Source organism: Xyrauchen texanus, chromosome 11 (genome assembly GCF_025860055.1).
Source record: "Xyrauchen texanus isolate HMW12.3.18 chromosome 11, RBS_HiC_50CHRs, whole genome shotgun sequence".
Taxonomy (NCBI): domain Eukaryota; kingdom Metazoa; phylum Chordata; class Actinopteri; order Cypriniformes; family Catostomidae; genus Xyrauchen; species Xyrauchen texanus.
The window spans coordinates 9,878,928-9,898,453 of record NC_068286.1 but is presented as its reverse complement, the minus strand read 5'-3'; the positions used below and the strand labels follow the sequence as shown (position 1 = coordinate 9,898,453).

The following is a 19,526-nucleotide window of genomic DNA, read 5'->3' as shown; positions in this document are numbered from 1 at the left end:
AAAAAATCATATTTGACCATCTCCCCAAATCCAAACATTTACTGTCTCCAACAACTCCATTTGCCATCACCCAAGCATCCGTCAACACAACAAATGGACAATTTCTAATAGCCTACAGATTAAGAACTAAAGCCATTTATAAATGTAAAGAACATAATAATCAAAATATATAAGATGAATTAATAATGCTGCCAAATGTGTTCTTATCGAATTTGTGTTTGGTAATACAGTTAATGCTGCCTAAAGAAAACAAAATGTTTAGGTTCAAGGTGAACGTGTCTTGCATTACATTATAATTCAATCGCTTTCGTGTTTGTTTTATACAAAGATATATATTACTGAACCTGCAGAGTTACCCGTGTGGAAATTAAATGAAGTAAACTCACAGCACTTCCCATCCCCTGATGATTGGAGATGATTTTCAGCATTCCCACAGACAATATTATTGACTGAGAAAAAGAGTGAAAACACTATACATGCACTTGTTCCACATGACAGGCTCGTGCTGTACACCTCTGAACAAACAGTGAATCAGACACGAGCATTGACGGCTTTTGTCTGTTCTTAAAAATATAATAAAGCGCGTCTTTGTGACTAACGGCATTTCTTGTCCTGTTGCGGGTAGATAAGCAAAATTACCCATGCACAAAATGCATTTGGACGAGGAGCTTGCAAACTCTATATAGCCTCCTCATATTTTGCGGGTGGTGGATGCTAGTTTCATACCCTGGCCACTGTTTAATATATATATGGCAACTTCCCAGATCAGTGGTTTTGCCATTTCTAGATATTGTCAATCATCATCAGTTCAATATCGGCATCGGGATCTTCATAAGACATTGTCGATATCTGATAACATCGTCATATCGCCCAGCCCTAATGTGTGCGTGTGTATAATAAATTATATATAAGCAAAAAAGACAGACTAGTGGTTGGTTGTATGATTCCTCCACAAGGGATGGAGCCAAATTCTTTGCTCCATCCATTGTCTTGTATTTCAGAGATGCATCCCGTAAAAATGGTCAGTGCCACCACAATGACTCACTCTAGTGATTGTGTTCCCAGTGTGATGTTCTGGTGCAGACCACAAATTCTTCCAGCATACTGTTAAGTCTATCACATGCCTCCATCCAAGGTTTTGTATGACGACTTGTTTTCAGCAAACTGTCCTCTTGGTTGCCTTCAGTGTAACTCTTCAGTTAGTTTTGGAGGATGTCCACATTTTCTCACTTTATAATGGTGAACTTCACTGTGTTTTGGCAAATAAGCAGTGCCTAGTAAATGTTACTTTGTTCTGAGCCTGATTGATATTTTTTGAGAACCTTGTCTTCGATGTGTTGAAAATGGTCTTCACTGTAATAAGGTAGGATGAACCAGTAGAAAACTGACAACCGGTATACATTTTGGATTATCGTCTCTATTGCATTTACACAAAATCGCCTGAAGAGAATTTATGTAAGAGGAAGTAGCTCTCATTTATAAAGTATTTAGTTCACTGACTGGATTGTTAGACATTACAATATGGTGATATTTTTATTTATTTATTGTTTAGAAACAATTTACTATATCGTTATCATGATATACAATTATTCATATCTTGATCAAATATTTTGGTCATAAACATGTTTGCAAACAGGTGGGTTTCAAACAAGTATGTACAGTTGAAGTCAGAGGTTTACATACAACTTAGCCAAAAGTTTTTCACAATTCCGGACATTTAATCGTAGAACACATTCACTGTCGTAGGTCATTTAGGATCACTACTTTATTTTAAGAATTTAGTAGACAGAATTATTTATTTAAGCTTTTCTTTCTTTCATCACATTCCCAGTGGGTCAGAAGTTTTCATACACTTTGTTAGTATTTGGTAGCAAATATGTGGGTTATTTTTGGTTTTTCTGGACATTCCATTTTGACATTTACCTGGAATATGTTTTTAATTAAATGGTCTATTTTGTTGTTTTTCTAGACCCTTTTTTCTGGAGGTGTATTTCAGACATGGTATATTTTGATGGTTTGTTTTTTGGATTTACCTTTTTTACTCTTTACATTTTGTATGGATTTTTATTTGATCTGGGTGTGGTTTATTTGGATGTTTTTCTAGACATTACATTGTTCAGTTTTTCTGGATATGATGTTTTTAGATATTTCTGGATGTATTGTATTTTGACAGTATTCTGGACATGGTGTATTTAGATGTCTTATTGCACATTACATTTAAGTCTGTCAGGACATATTTGTTTTTTTACATTTTCAGGATGTTAAATTGGCTTCTTTGGCTTCCCTGATGTAGTGTATTCTGATGTTTGCCTGGACATGGTGGATCCTGACGTCTTTCTAGACGTTTCATTTTTTACATTTATCTGGATATTATATTGATGTTTTTCTGGACGTTGTGTTTTTTGCATTTTGCCTTGGACATTCATATTTTTGTGACTTTGTGTTGTTAATTTATTAGAGTTAACTAAATAACTAGAAGCTGTCTTTGCTAGCTGGCTTGATCTAAACCTTTTTTTTGTTTTCTTTTTGCTGTACAGTGTGGCCAGGGGCTGTGAGGGCTCCTTGGGGAGACTCCAGACTAGCCCACACAGAGAATGCTGGAGGTGCAGGAGGAGAGACCAGCAGCAGCACCAGCCACGGCAACCTCCACAGCTACTGGAACCACAGGAAACACTTCTGGCAGGAAGGAGAGGGCCAAGGAACGGCAGGAGGAGGGCCAGGACTGCAGCAGCCCTGTCGCAACCCCGAACACAGGGCCCCGGAGCACCCGGGCCAAAGCCACGCCCACCACTACACACACACACTCCCATACACATAGACACACCTCCAGTCCCCACCAGCACTCTACTGCTCCTGCCTCTGTTGCACTGGGACTGACGTCAATGCATTCCAGCAACCCCAAAGTGAGGAACTCTCCATCGGCTAACACTCAGAGGTGAGAGAGCTGTACGTGTGTTCATATGAAGTATTCCATAACTGCCTTGTTCATTACTTTCAGATTTGGACTCAACAAAACATTCATTTTACTTTCACGTCATTCTGTAGATTCTTTAAATCTATAATCCGAGTAGTTGAGCATCTGTGTATAGTGGCTTTGTCACTTTACAGAGAGCATTCAATTTGCATATTGTTTAAATGAGAGCATTAATATGCATTTCTATATAATGCTGGAAATAAAATCAGATGAATCAATTAATTGAAGAAATAATTGTAAGATTAATGGTTTGTAAAAAAATAGTGGTTAGTTGCATACCTAGTTTTACAGTATGTGTTCAATGTATTAACAAATACATTAAAAAAACATTTAATATGAAAGCAGTAAGCTAAAGAGGTTGTGCATGCGTTCCCAGGGCTCCAGACTAACAGTGCAATTAAACTTTGCAGAGGTCGCACTGGTATGACTACAAAGTTGTCCGACTCTCTGATTGTGCACTGTCGGTTTTTGTTGCGCATGAGAAAAATCAAGTGGCAAACGTTCAAACCTCAAAAGGAAACCGCTCTGTCAAAGCGGCTCAAGGCTCAATGGACAGATCAGCGCAAAGACGTGCATTTACACGTGGACCAGTCTTGAGTGCTCCGCTGCACAGGTCATCACAAACAGCGCTTCGAAAAGCACAGGCTGGGTCGCAGATTCGGCATTGATTATTTGTTTAAAACCTCAAAAATGATTAAACTAGTATTAAATCATATTAAAGGGCCCCGACATTCTAAACAGCATTGAAAAGGTATAAAGGAGAAATCTGTACCATGAACAGACAAAGGCAATTAATCCAGCAAAGGCTTTTAATCCACACATCACCGACATTAAAAAATATCAATATATCGGGGAGCTGAGGGAATACAATATCATTTCGGAATGTGTTTTTCTTATGAAAAATGGCATAATTTGTTTTACTATCCATGTGAATATCATGGTTTTACCTTTGGTTACTAGAGTCTTATTGTAAATACCACATCTTGATGAAAAGAAACCGTGAAAGAAAATCAATTACCGCTGTGTGACACTGCGACACAAAATCCTTCTCAACAGTATATTAAAGCCGGGGTGAAACTAGCCAGTTCAAAATGACTTATTTTCGCCGAGGATGTCACAGACCTACGGGATGTTGTGTTTGAGGTCTCATTCACTTCAACCTGAGTTCTATGGACTCACGCACCAGCAGCTCATTTGGACATTCTCTCTGCTTCCCTTGAGCGTGTGAACAAAAAATGGTAATGACTGAATTTTGATGCAATTCATAAAGTAACTTTACCCTGAGTATTTGTGATTTCTTTACTATGCCCTTAAGATTTGTGATAGAAAGTGTATGTCCATACAGCTTCAGTGAGAGAATTAGGTACGCTCAATAAACAGACAGTTCCATCTGACTATTGTAACATCTGCTTTTATTGTCATTTATAATCATTTTAATGTATGAGTATCATGCTGTCGCTTCGCGTCTGGTTAGGAAATCCCAACCCCCACCGCTCTCTTGTTCGTCTGGAGCCCTGGATCCAGTGAGTTTATGCAAGGGCGATATTTGGCACAATGTGAAGCAGAAGCACCCTTTCCATATATCCTTATTGCACCCCATTTTGTATATGTTTGAAGCAGTTGTCCTAGGCAACTTAAAAGTGACATACTTTTTAGCTTTTTTTGTTTTGTTTTTTTAGCTTTTGGCATTTTACTGTTTGTTGGAAAACATTTTACATTGTGCTTGTGGAGCTTTGGATCACCAAAAGCAGGGTCCCCATGGTCATGGGAAAATTGTAAATGTCAGGAAATTTCAGAATTGTTCTTTCCAGACCTGGAAAGCGGTGAAAATGAATAAAATAGTTTTAAAAAAGTAATAGAAAAGTCATTTGAAATTTTTGGCAATATAATTTTTTAAATTTATTTTAAGTTTTATTTGCTTTAATTTTAACATTTTAAATATATCCTCAGCGTGTAAATGCTGTTTGTGAGTGCTCTCTTTTTTTAAATGATTTTCAAAAATGGTTTAGGAAGTAACCCTGTAAAACATACTGTGAAGCTGCCATGGCCTGTGTAAGTGCAGCCTCACTTTTGGAAAGCTTAACATGCCAAGCATCCAGGGCCGGTACTATGATGTGGTATTCAGTGGGGCACTTGAATGTTTGGTGGTGGAGTGGGGGGCCATTCATTGTTTCGCCATCACTCCATCGTGTGCCTAGATGTTTTGCTGTTAGTCAGGGCCAGGGCATCAGAGGTTTTGGGGAATCGGATTGCCCCAGAATCAGAAGTGCAAGATGTAATTGCTGGTGAACAACACAAAGGTGGAAACTACAACAGTGGATGTGCACATCAAGAGCATATGTATGAGGAGCTCAGGAGGTACCTGCATTTGTATAACTCGAGTCTGAAAGACTATAAAGGCCTCTGATTCTAAACTCCTGAAGAGAAATAGTTTAGTATCTAATAACATGGATGTGCCCAACCGCATGTGTATGCGCAGTCAAATGGAGTATACTTTTAAAGGCTGAACGTTCAACTCAATGCATACGCTTACAGTTCATATCAAAACTGATGAATACTTTGGGCTTAACTCAAACATGTCAGGCTACAATCCTATCAAACTATTGCCAGCCTCACCATTGGCGTGTACCAGGTTTCCTTGGTAACGGGCACTGTGGACTCACGGCTTTGGATGAAGGCTAGCTTTTGGGAGATCTGGTCTGATAAGTTTTTATTAAATATTAACTTGGCACTCTGTCAATAGACAGCTGGACTAGGACATAAATTCACTTAAGAGTACTGTAATTGCATCACCAGTGTGTTGTCAAGATTTCCCTTCTATTATTGAATGACACCTTTTCAGGGTGTGGTGGCTGCAATCGGCCAGTCAGCTGCAAAGAGCATGGATATGACTCGGCTGTCTGGGTTTCTGCACATTGTTCTACATGTTATGGCAGGTTTTTTACTATAGTGAGTTATGGTCATTCTTTCTGCCATAAAATATTTGTATTAATATTTTTTGCACATTTGTATAATTTCCTACAGTACAATTAAAGGAATATTCTGGGTTCTGTACAAGTTAATCTCAATTGCCAGCACTTGTGGCATAATGTTGATTACTACAAAATTACATTTTGACCTGTCCCTCCTTAAAAAAAATCTGGGTTACATTGAGGCACTTACAATAGACGTGAATGGGGCTAATCTGTAAGCATTAAAAAACTCACTGTTTCAAAAGTATAGCAACAAGCTGCCATGACGACGTAATGTCTTAAATCCTAAAACGGCTAATAAAATTATGATTTAAACAACTTTACAGTTTAAATAATACACAAGTTTTAACAGAATTAATGTAAGTGCTTTTATAAAATGATACGTTTCACATGTCTGCCTTTTTTAGTCTCTCCAAAAACTGTCCCCATGTGGTTCCATGATTAAGTGCCTCACTTTAACCATTATTTGCAAGTTTTTTTTATTTTTTTTTTATAGGAAAAGGAGGGATGGGTCTAAATTTAATGAGATGTCAGAACCGTCACTTTGAGGTGCTGGACAAAAGTTAAATGTAGTTTCTATCACAAGACAATAATAAAAACAAACAGTCCAATGTCACTAACAATGCATTCAAGTTGCATATTTTATCAGTGCAGCCATTCCTGGGAATTGAACCTCATGACCTTGGCGTTGTTAGCTCCATGCTCTACCAGCTGAACCACAAGAGTGATATTTGATGACGAATTGTGATATCATAAATTAGCTGACAATACCCAGCCCTATTCTAAGGCTGAACCTTTGACAAATAGTTGTTGCCAAGACACAAAATTAAACCACTTTGAATGGTAGCTTTTGTATAAGCAGTGTTTCTGTCTTCATTCATTGATGTAGATTTCTACTAATGTTTGTTATTAGTGAAAACTGAAAGCACATTGAGGTCTGGGTCATCTGATCACCCTTATTTCCCATTTTTCTCTCTCTCTCTCTCTCTCTCTCTCTCTCTCTCTCTCAGCAGTCCGAAATCCAAGCAGGAGGCCATGGTTAGGTCGCCACCCGTAATGTCCCCCTCCAGCGCTGCACAGATGGACTCCAAACTGCCCAACCAGGGAAAGCAGGGGGGTGCCGCCAGCCAATCACAGCCTTCCCCTTGTGACCCTAAGTCACTGAGTGGAAGCCACACCCCCAAAGGTCCCCAGGGCCCAATAGGGAGTATTGGACTCAAAAATGGACAAGGCCTAAGTTCAGGCAATGGGGCGAAAGGCAAGATTAAGAGAGAGAGAAGCACTTCAGAGGAGTCATTTGAACAAAGGGATACAGGAACACCCAGCAATGAAGGGGACCAGAAAGGTAAAATGAATAATTGTGGTGTTTCACCTGCATATTATCAAATGTAGATTTGTGAAGCAGAATCATGGCTTCATAAAATGTCATTTATGAGAGGGATGGCTTGACCACTGTCGTTTTAGATGAAATGTGTAAAACCACACAAGAGGACCACACAATTTGCCTCACTGGTGTAAATTGATATTAAGATGGTGGTCTACAATTATTTTCAATGGGTAATTCTTAAGTTAGTACTCTCAATCTTTGCAAAATTTCAAGTTATTTATTGTTACAGAACCTAACTCTAAAGACATGAAAATTGTCTGATTTATATTCCAATAATAACCACAAAATAAAATAATATCCATGATGAATATAAAGGTCATAAAATTGTAGAAGTCATTAGGGCACAGGGCCATGGGTATCTCAGCGAGTAAAGACGTTGACTACCACCCCTGGAGTTGCAAGTTCGAATCCAGGATGTGCTGAGTGACTCCAGCAAGGTCTCCTAAGCAACATAATTAGCCCAGTTGCTAGGGAGGGTAGTCACATGGGGTAACCTCCTCATGGTCGCTATAATGTGGTTCGCTCTCGGTGGGGCGTGTGGTGAGTTGTGCATGGATTACGCAGTGAATAGCGTGAAGCTATGTCTCCACGGTAACGTGTTCAACAAGCCACGTGATAATATGCGCGGGTTGATGGTCTCAGATTTCGAGGCATTACGCCACCACGAGGACTTGGAACACATTGAGAATTGGGCATTCCAAATTGGGGGAGGGGTCATTCGGGCACAAATGGCAGTTTTTGTATTGGTTTTGCTAGTCTTTTTGTGATTCATTAATGCCATGCTGTATAATTATATTACTGTATATTCTGGTCCCACATTCTGTTTGCTTGTTCCTGATTTACAACATTACAAATTTCCACACGGAATTACCATTTTATGACCGATGCTGCATACACAACATATCCCATGGATCACACATTTTCGCTGTTTCCCTCTGGTGTGTACTGTATGTGTGTGCTTGCATGTTCAATCGCCACCTCAGGGTTGCGCTAAGGGCTGTAGAAGTGCATTAAGACATCCACACCCCTGTATGTCTACTGGTGGGAGCATCACTCTTGGGTGTTTTACTTTTTTCATGGCTAATTGACTGCCTGAGGTACAGTACATAAAGCATGTTAAAGACTGTTATGACATAAACACAAATATATTCAACACATCTCTTGATATGTTTCAAATGGTGATGTTTATTTATAAATAAAAACCTACATGTCCAGTTTTGTATGACTGAGGAGCGCAAATCTGGATAACCAGCCTGTTTGGTTTCCTTTTGTGTACTGATGCGCTTGTATGCACACAAGGAAACAGCTTGTTAGACTGTTTGGTGTGTGGGTGTTTGTATTTGTTCAAGCTGTTGATTGTTTGCTCTTGCCGTTTGTTTGAGCAGTGTGTGTTTTCTGTACACAGGAAGTCGTGTCATATCTCCTCTCTTGACCCCACTCTATCCCAACTTTAGACTTTGTGTTCAGAGAACTAACCATTGTAACAGACCGGTTCTCCTTTACTCTTAGTTGCCTACATGTGTTCTTTCTTTTGTGTGCAGAATATTTCTCAAGTAAAATCTTTAGGTAAAGCAGTTTGTGCCAATTTCAAAACCAATTGAAACGGAACACTGTTCAAATAGGCCATATTTGAATTACCATATGCTATGTTTTTATGAGCCCTGCATGTTTGTGTGTGGTTTGAGTAGATGATAAATTTTACCCTAAATGTAGAAATAATGTAAGTGTGAACCTGATTTCTGTGTGAAAATATACAAATACACACACAAATATGTATGTGCACGGTTAGTGAATGAGACCAAATAACAGTAGTTATTGTAAGGGTAGTTATTCCTGTCCTGCACCATATTCATGCCAATGTTGAGTACAGTTTATAGTGTTACACAGCCAGTGTTTACATATTTTGTAGAAATCATCCTACGAATGGCTGAAAGCAATTAATAAGACTAAGCCTATTCTGGAACTACACACTGCCATTGGTTATGTTGTATTTTATGTTCTCACTGTGTTTGAGAAACAACCTCACACTTCAGCAGCAGTGTGCCACCTCATGAACATCACCATAATATTTCTGTTTCTCTTCTGCATCTTTGTAGAACTGGGCAGTAGAGCAAAAAGGTTATGTGTTGGAGAACGGCGACTGCCCTACAGTGGTGCGGATTGGTGTTCAGGGGGAGAGAGTGATGAGGATGACACAGGATTCTTCAGTACGTACTATTAATATTTGTATTTTCCTAACATTCCGTTTTTTTTTTTTTTTTGGTATTTATAATAAAATGTTTATACTCTAAAGTGCTACATTATCTTAATTGAAAGTTTTTGTATAAAAATCCTAATGACAAATATTATTGTATCATGGCTGCACCATCTATATTCCGATCAAGCATGTAGAGTTACTTGCAGTATTACAGAGAGGAATGCAATGAATAATTCAATTTGTGCACCAATGAAATGTAGTCAAGTCTTGCTGGTGTACTCTAGTCAATAAAATAAAATTGCAGTGTATTTCAATATTGCAAAACAGAAGGAATAGCAATATCCACCTTATTGTAACCTGTGCTCTGTAATATCCAAATTTGTTTATCTACTCAGACTGTAACTCTACAGACATAAAGCCCGATCCAGGGGCTCTTTCTGCCTCTACGCCTACCCACAATACATTTGCAGGACCGAACACAGCATCTGAACTGGGAAGTGGGCAGAAACCTGGGTCAAAGTTTGTGTACGTCTTCACCACAGAGATGGCCAACAAGTAAGACTAACCTTCTTTCGTAAGTGCTGGTAAAACTTATAACAATGGTATAACAATTTGGTAAAATTTATAACAATGTTTTTTGTCAAAGCATGAAAGCCAACTTTGCTTCTCCCTCCCTCCTTACACGGAGGTCCATTTTTCCTTTTTTGCTGAGTTAAGAAATGAAAGAGTAGAAAGTGGTAAAAGATGGAAGTGTTTGAGCACTGATAGTGACATTTTTGTCTAAACTAGAAAGACCTTTTGATGGCAGCTAGTAGGATACCAAATATTATTTAGAGGATGTGTCAAACTCTGTCGGACATGCTGTGGCCATAAGGAGAGTCTCCCACAGAGCAGTGCCATTATTGCTCTGCCATCACACTAGATGAGACTGAGCCCAGTGTCAAAGTCTTCTGTTTGTTTGTTCATGGTAAAAACTAGTCTGAATTTTTATATGGTCAGCTGCATTGACAGGGTACAAATTGGCACTTTAAATGGTAAGGATTGCCTTATAATGCAAGGTGCATTTCTAAATGGTAAATTAGACATTAGCCTCATGCAAGACTGATGTTTTTCATTATTAACAGCTTTGCAAAGCTTTGACTGTGTATGTGTCTGTATTTTCTTCCCATCACAGAGCTGCAGATGCAGTCATTACAGGACATGTAGAAAACATCATCACTTACCATATGAATAATATCTCTAACAGCAAGGGTGGAAAGCCCCAACTACCCCTGGTAAGAAAAATAAATCACTTAATTAAAATATTTGCAACTAAATGTCAAGATTGTTTGAGCCACATTTAAAAAAAAATATATATATAAAAAAAAAAAATTGTGTCTCTGTTTTAGAACAATCAGATTGGATCCATTAGAAGTGACACCAAACAGGGAGGTCCATCCCAGCAACATCCTCCATCTCACTCCAGTGATCAGAACCTCCAAGCAGCATCTAAAGTAGCGCAGACAGGCCAGCAGCAACAACCTCAAGCGCAACCCACCCAACCTCAGCAGCCAACCCAGGGGGCCAAACCGTCTAGCCTCCCTCCAGACAGTGCATCTTCAGGAGCTATGGACTCTAAGAGCCTCCGTAGTAGTAGCCCGCAGGATGTTTCTGGATCCCATGAAAGTAGTAACTCTGCTGGGACACCTGGTAGCCAGGCCTCCAGCCAACCTCTCACTGCTGGCCTTCAACAGAGCTTCCCATCCCTGGATCTGCCTAAAGGAGCAGATGCTAAGCTCACAGCTCAGCACCACCAGCAGCTGGCTCATGAGATCATGTCTAGTATGGGGGAAAATTCTGAGGGCCTTTCCCAAGAGCAGCTGGAGCATCGGGAGCGTTCCTTACAGACTTTACGTGATATACAGCGTATGCTCTTCCCAGATGACAAGGACATGGCTTCCATGGGACAAGGGAACATGGGTGTACCTCCAACCAATGCGGCAATGATGGATGGAGGACCTAAGAAACCAGAACAAGGGCCTCTCCAAGCCATGATGGCTCAGTCACAAAGCCTTGGAAAGCCTGGTGGTCCAGGAGGACTGCGTCCAGATGGACCCCCCTTTGGTCCGCCTGGTCCTCGGGACATGCCCTTCTCTCCAGATGATCTTGGACCTCCTCCTCAGGGTCCAGGGCCTATGAACTCTCATCCAGGCCCTTGTGGAGAACATGGAGATCACATGACCCCAGAGCAGATGGCCTGGTTAAAATTGCAGCAGGAGTTTTATGAGGAGAAGAAGCGAAAGCAGGAACATATTCAGCATAGACCAATGGGGGACATGATGCTTCACCAGGGTGGACCTAGAGGGATGATGCGCGGCCCACCCCCACCTTACCAGATGAACCCTGGAGAGGTGTGGGGCCCTAGTGGTCCTGAAACATTCCCTGACCAGATGAATATGGGCCCCAGAGGGATGCATCCACACATGCAAAGGATGCCTGGCTTCCCTGGGATGATGAACCCTGATATGGAGGGAGGGCCTAATGCTATGCCCAGACCTGGTATGAACTGGCCTGATGATATGCCCAAAATGGGAGATGGGAGAGGGTTTCCACCTGGCCAAGGCATGTTTGGAGGTCCAGGAGGACGGGTGGAAAGATTCCCTAATCCTCAGTCTGTACAGGAAGCAATGTTCCATCAAGGCATGGGTGATAAACAAGGCATGGGTCTTCCACCTGGCATGATGATGGAAATGAACCGAATGATGGGTAACCAAAGACCCATGGAGCCTGGAAATGGGGGTGGCATGATGTTTCCTAGAATGCCAGGCGATGGTCCCATGAGCCCCTCATCCAGAATTGAGTTTGTAAAAGGTCTTGGCCGTGACATGGGTGAATTTGGCATGGGACCTGGAAACCTCAACGTAAACATGGGGTCCAGTCCTCAGATGATGCCCCCTAAGATGAGAGAGCCACCAATGAATCTTAGTCCAGAAGAAATAATGAAGATGAGGCAAAGTGTTGGACACATGCCTGATAATGTGGTAGCTCAACAAAGAATGATGCAGGGAGTGCCTTTTCCTGACCAACCCCATGCAGGAGACCTCAACATGGGACCCAACAGACAGTTCCATGGCATGGGTCCTCAAGGCCCTGGGAATCAAAGAGGTCCCAGAGTTGAGCCACCCTTTGGTCCTGACCAAAGAGGAAATGTGGGTGGGAATGGTCGTCTCAGTCACATGCCTCCTTTACCACCCAATCAGGCTCCCAACAGTGGAGGGCCTCCTCCTGGCCCCAGAAATATAGGTCGCAAACCCTCAGATCTGAGTGTCCAGTCCGGCCCTGCTAACTCACCCAATGTAAATCAGTTAAAGTCACCAACACTTCGGCAGGTCCAGTCACCTATGCTGGGCTCACCATCAGGTAACCTCAAGTCCCCACAGACACCATCCCAGCTGGCTGGCATGCTTAGTGGACCATCGGCTGCAGCAGTAGCAGCAGCCATTAAATCTCCTCCCATGATGGGGTCAGCAGGGGCATCACCCGTCCATATGAAGTCTCCCTCACTTCCTGCCCCCTCGCCAGGCTGGACATCATCACCCAAGCCGCCCATGCAAAGCCCAGGAATCCCACAGAACAACAAGCCTCCCCTTAGCATGACATCACCAAATATGATGGGCAGTGTTGAGCAAGGTAAGATGAAATAAAATCTTGCCTTTTACATGTGGCATTTTATGTGGAAGGAATCTTTGTTCAATGTCATGTTTTATTGTCAGGCATTGTGCTTGTATAATACTTTTATTGTTGGTAAATGCTGTTCCTCCCTTTCTTCCCCCTCTTCTTTCTCTTCACTTACCCTCCTCAGGTGGTAATCCTCCTCCTTCAGCTCCTCCCTCCAGTAGTTCCTCGAGTCAGCCTGGCTCCATCAATGTTCCAGGAAGTCTTCCATCCAGCAGTCCCTACACCATGCCCCCGGAGCCAACACTATCCCAAAATCCTCTTTCCATCATGATGTCACGTATGTCCAAGTTTGCAATGCCTAGTTCTACACCCCTTTATCATGATGCAATTAAAACTGTGGCCAGTTCTGATGATGACTCGCCACCTGCTCGATCCCCAAACCTACCATCTATGAACAACAACATGCCTGGTAAGATACAAAATGCACGAGTCGATGAAAATGCAGTGGTTTTTTGGAGTGGTTTAATTTCTTGGAGTTAATTTCCTTTTAGATCTCATAATTTTAATTTTCTTCTCTCTGCAGGAATGGGTGTGAATCATCACCCGGGTCACCCTCGAATGATGACACCCAACTCTTCTGTGCCCATGCATTCACTCAGCCCAATGGGGATGAACGCAATGGGCTCTCAGCCACTTTCCCATGGCATTCCAAACCAGATGCCCTCACCCAACCCCATGGGCCCCAATATGCCTCACTCAGGCATGATGCCCCATGGTATGATGATGAACCCAGTCTCCCAAGACCCTGGCATTGTTAACAACCAGATAATGTCACAAGGCCGCATGGGTCTTACGCACAGAGGACAGGGCTTTCCCCCAGGGCAGTCACCGCCACAGCAGGTACCCTTTCCTCACAATGGACCTGGACCCCAGGGTGGCTTCCCTCATGGGATGGGTTTCCAGGGAGAGGGGGGTCCACTGGGCAGGATGGGCAGTATGCCTCATGGTCCTGGTGGAGAGCTAGGTATGTGTAAACCTAACACTCCAGGAGGCCAGGATTTTAATAACATGTCGGGTGTCTTTAATGATACGGATCTACACGAGGTGATGCGACCTGGTGCCTCAGGTATCCCTGAGTTTGATCTCTCTCGAATTATACCTTCTGAGAAGCCTAGCCAGACTTTGTCCTACTTCCCTCGTGTTGGGGATGCCCCTGGTGGGAAGCCACCACATCCATCTGGCCCACCTGGCTTTCCTCAAATGCAGGGGATGATATGTGATGGCAACCCAAGGATGGGCCTCCCCATGCAGGGAATGGGAAGTCCTCCAGGCCCTGGACACATGGGGCCACAGGACATGCCCATGGGTAATCCAGGCCATAACCCCATGAGACCCCCGGGTTTTATGGGTCAGGGTATGATGGCGCCACAGCATAGGATGTTGTCTCCTGGCCAGCAGCCAGGAATGATGGGAGGCCCTGGAATGATGCAGGGCAAGGAAAGACAGATGTACAACCAACCTGGCCCTGTGGGCTCTCATAATATGATGATGTCACTACAAGGAATGAGTGGTCCTCAACAGACTATGATGATGTCTTCTCAGATGAGGCCTCGAGGAATGGCAGCAGATATGGGCATGGGATTTAACCCTGGCCCAGGGAACCCTGGGAATATAATGTTTTGAGCCTCCACTAAAGTTATGAACAACCTGGATACTGCGTAACCTGTGAAATAAAAACCTTCGTAAAGAATTACAAAAAGAAACTCTTTGTTCTTAAAGAGATGTGGAAACTGGGCCATATTTGTGCACATACACAGATGCCCACGCACCTGGGTAGAAAAAGGTTCATAGCATACATAGAAAGTGATGGGCGACCATCATTTTACACATGGCTGTGTTCACAGGGAATCTACTTCAATGGTAATGTAATTTAACAGGTAGAAGAAAGAGAGAAGCTAAATGTGCTTTCCTTAGTGTTGGGCTCAGGTCCGGCATAGTTTGGAATGGGCTTTTTGTCCGGAAACTTGGGAATATATATATATGGAATATTCAAGACTGACTTGTGTCAGGGATATTTGCTTGACATTGTTGATTTGATGCCACATATAAAGCCTACAGTAAACCAAGGATGAAAGTTTAAAGGCTTCATTGTGCTTTTCTACATTGGTGGAAACCAAGAAAGATTGTTGGAAATAAAATTCAAAGAACTGAAAGAACAGATGTCAAAATGGAAATAAGTCAAGAAACATTTTGTTACAAGGTGCACTGTCTTGGCTATATGTTTACATCTCATCGCATCACTTCCCTCCAGACAGGAAATGCTCTTTGTATGTGTGTACTGTACTTGTGTTGTTAAAGGGATTCTACAAGTGATTTCAATAGTTTTATTTTCCATCTTCATTTGTAAAAAGGGGGTGGGGGGGTTTGAAGTGGTTGGTTGTAGTCGATAGGTGACCCAACACCACCACAAAATACTGTGTACTGTGGGGCGTACAGTATATTTTAAATTTAATTTTCTTTGCTACTCCAGTGTATGATAAAAACAAACTAAGACCTCATACAGATCATAGTATTATTAAAAAAGCACAAACAAGAATTAACTGTAAAGAATAAAGTGTTTTTTCCCTCCTTTATTAAATTGTAGAGAAAACACTTTTGACAGTTATTAGGAGCCGTAATCAGATGTATGCAGTGTGGTCTCCTGTTCCTGTTTTAGAAACTTCTGTAAGTTGGTCTGGGTACAGGTGAGGGGTGACTGTGGAGGGGCATTTTTTAAAAGCCCATAAACCAGCACACAGTACTGCAGTGACGCTCAGGCTACTGTCAGTCAAGGACTGCAGTCAGGCAATATTGCTTTTTGCCACCACTACAGAATACAAGATTGTTTTTTTTATTATTATTATTGTTTGGCTGTGTACGGCTAGCTATATAGTGCAGGGCTGACAACATTTGAGCTACTGGAGGGTGGATTTTTTTTTAAGGAAACAAAACAGAAAAATGCTAATAGATTATCCTCTTGACCTGCCCCTCCTGTGTTGATGCTCGTCATGTGTAACTCCATTGAATTTGGTACTGAACCACTTCCTAAGGCTGGGCTGTGGTGTTGGATGACAAATAAAATATATTGTTTGGTATAAAGCGTCTCAATGCCTACGTGTATCTTATGTGTGTTAATGGTCTTCCTCTGCCCTCTAGTGGCAGTGTAGGTGCATTACTATTCATTAATGCTAGAGGAAACTTTACTGTTATGATTAAATATCTGGTAATGCCCCTTCCATTACTGTTTTTAGTTCTTGGATAGTATTTCCTGTAGGATTGGTGTATAGCATTTAATCCAGCGTTAGGGGTGGTGTAGTGAGTGGTTAAAGTTCTAGACTGATAACGCTTTACAAAAAGGTTTTGAACATTAATGTCTTTTAAGGCATTAGGCATCATTCTCTAACAATAAACATATATCCTGAAATGCTGAAAATAAATTCCTGTTGGATTGGGGTGGTGTAGTGAGTTGTTAAATAACTAGACTGATATCTGAGGGATAACAATGCACTACCATTAACACATATTTTGAAAGTTAAATTCCCACAAGAGGCAATCATCATTGGGCCGTTTGAGCAATACCCTCAACTTCAGGTGGTTTCAGAGGAATTATTCCTGTAATAAGTGGTATGGTAATAAGATATGACAAATTAGTGATGAAATAAGGGGGTCTTATGGGGGTCCTGTGCAATTCAATGGTATAAATTTAAACATTCTAAAACGAGAATAATGGCACTGTTATACACCCTTTGCTAACTTAAGTCATAATCAAATTAGCACATTTAAGAGGTTTAATTTAACATGCATGTGGAATATTACCTCTTCCAATTCTGCTGATATAGATTCCTTGGGCCTGCTGGATAGGACATGATTACTGGGTAGATTGTGGTGTTCTATCAAGTTTCCTGGTTCATATTGATGCATTGGGCTGTTAATATAAGTTGTAAACTGAATTCTGAAACCAACATCACATTATAACCTATTTTATGGATTTTTAATTCATAATGGCATTATCACAAAGCAAATACAATGCCTGGCCAAAAAAAAAAAAAAAAAATCGTCATTTGGATTTAAATAAACGGATACTTAATTGCCTGTGATTGGCTCATTATTACAGTGATCAATTTGTTTAAGCTGGCAACAATTCTTTTAACCCCAACTTAACCCCAGCTTCTCATTTCTTCAACCATGTCAGAAGACAATCCTGTGGTCGTGGTGAAGCTGTTGCTGTGTTTCGGAAGCAAATTACTGGCCTGCATCAAGCAAAGAAATCAAATGGATATTGCTGAAATCACTGAAATTGGGTTAAGAACTGTCCAACGCATTATTAAAACCTGGAAGTATAGCGGTGAACCAGCAGCTTCGCGGAAGAACGGTGGTCCGGAAAATTAAAACGCTTTTAGGGGGCTTTCACACTTGGTTCGATTGCCTGTTCCCCCCTCCCCCCGATGGACTGTGTTCACATTATATATTTGTATCCGAACCGCGGTACGCTTGCGTCATCAAGCTGCAGCTGGTGCGTAATCGTGTTGCTTGATAACCGCGAAATGAAAAGGCGTCAAAATTCAATGAATAGACTTGCTCGGTTCACGTTTGTTCTTTTTTTTAACCTTTGGTTTTGTTTTCAATATCAAGATACAGAAACATACTTGCGTCTGTCTGCCGCAAAAATACTGAAATCGTTCAAAAGACAGCGGGCTGTCCGCCGAAGACAATTTTTGCGAAGGCAAGCAGAAATCATCTCTCTGCTTGCAGTGCGTGTGCGTCAATCCCGCTTTTCGTCAAGGTAAGTGTATACACACGCACGCACGAAAGTAAACCCTTTCCGCTCATTATGAAAGCGACGCGTGTGAGACTGACGACCACATTATCCGTCATCAATAGCGGTTCACTTCCGCGGGTTGGTTCGATTGCGTTCATCAGCAGCGAACCGTACCCCAGACCACCTTTTTAAGCGGACCCGAGTACGGTTCGCGGGTGCGCACCCGAGTTCGGAAGACAGCGTTCACATCATCCAAACGAACCGAACTCTGACGTCATTCGAACCGGGGTGCGCACCAAAAGTGCTAGTGTGAAAGCCCCCTTAGTCACATCCTAAAAAAACAACAACTCACGGCTGTTTAATAGTGAAAGAGCATTTCCTCATGAATAGTGTGACGAGAAGTTACAGGACTGGGACTAAAACAACTGTGTGGCCAATTGTTAGTGAAGCTAATTGGAAAAAATGACTTAAATTAGATAGGGAGCATAAAGATTGGACTGTGGAGCAATGTAAAATGGTCACGTGGTCTCACGAGTCCAGAGCGTGAATGCACTCGGTTGCACCTCGGCCAACATTTTATGCAACTCTGAATGGAAATAAATGTTGTGACGTTGCATAAGTTTGTTGAAACAATGCCACAACGAATTTGGTGGTAATCAAAGCTAAATGCGTCCCAACGAAACAAGAGTATGCAACCTTTTTTTGCGCCAGGCTGTGTAGGCCTATTCCATTATTAGTGAGGCACAAAATCTTTGATTCCATTTATTATCTGTATATTAAGGAAGTTAATTCTTGGCTGTGAGGCCCGCTATGCCTTGGATTTGTCCTGGAAGCTGCCCAGCCCTATTCCATCCTTTGTCACACTTCCCAAGTTCCTTCAAAACAAAAATTTGCTAGTGAGCTGTAATGATCCAGCATTTCACACAGACGGATGGTGGAGAGCGTGCTGACCTGCGGATGATTTTAGCAGAGACCACGTCGCTTGTTTGGGCCCTCTTTATAAGCACAAAATGTAAACCTCTGTCAGAATGACAACACATGACCTGTTAGCTCTCAAAGAGCATACAGATGCATGCAATTCTTGTTTTTTACTGAATAGTGCAGGGTGATTGCGCCATCTAGTGGTGGCAGTGGCATCACATGTAATTTCAGATTGCACTTAACAGGTATTTTATTATTTTTATTTGTACTAATGATGCTTTAAAGGTTTGTTTCAATATAACTTCAATTTAAAAAGGAAAAAATGGTTGTTTTGGTGGAGAAATCTATGTGTGCTCTACTAATAATCTTGGAAAACCTTTAATAAAATTAATGTGCAGTTAGATTTTTCAATATTTTCCTTTTCACATATAAATAACATCTAAAAAATAATTACATGTTGATTTATTGAATGAAGATGGTTTATACTAGGTTTCTACAAATATTGGATGTTACATCATGAATGCAAAGAAACATAATCCTATATATATATATATATAAAAACAAAAATAAACATCCCTTTTTAAAGACACTGTAATAATAATAAATCCAAATAACTTCAC

General features: G+C 41.4%; 1 protein-coding gene across 4 annotated transcripts in view; it reads left to right on the top strand.

Annotated features, from left to right (window-relative positions):
* LOC127651196 (B-cell CLL/lymphoma 9 protein-like) overlaps positions 1-16,324 on the top strand; it is a 154,571-nt gene extending 138,247 nt beyond the window's left edge. For 3 of the 4 annotated variants that reach the window (XM_052136915.1, XM_052136914.1, XM_052136913.1), the window contains 8 exons: positions 2,538-2,935; positions 6,957-7,291; positions 9,430-9,540; positions 9,926-10,085; positions 10,705-10,804; positions 10,919-13,199; positions 13,372-13,656; positions 13,771-16,324. In XM_052136915.1, the coding sequence (XP_051992875.1) occupies positions 2,595-2,935; positions 6,957-7,291; positions 9,430-9,540; positions 9,926-10,085; positions 10,705-10,804; positions 10,919-13,199; positions 13,372-13,656; positions 13,771-14,870 (4,713 nt within the window). In that variant the 5' untranslated portion in view covers positions 2,538-2,594 and the 3' untranslated portion in view covers positions 14,871-16,324. The remainder of the gene's footprint in view (positions 1-2,537; positions 2,936-6,956; positions 7,292-9,429; positions 9,541-9,925; positions 10,086-10,704; positions 10,805-10,918; positions 13,200-13,371; positions 13,657-13,770) is intronic. The other variant, XM_052136916.1, reaches the window with a different exon arrangement.
* The last annotated feature ends 3,202 nt before the right edge of the window (positions 16,325-19,526 follow it).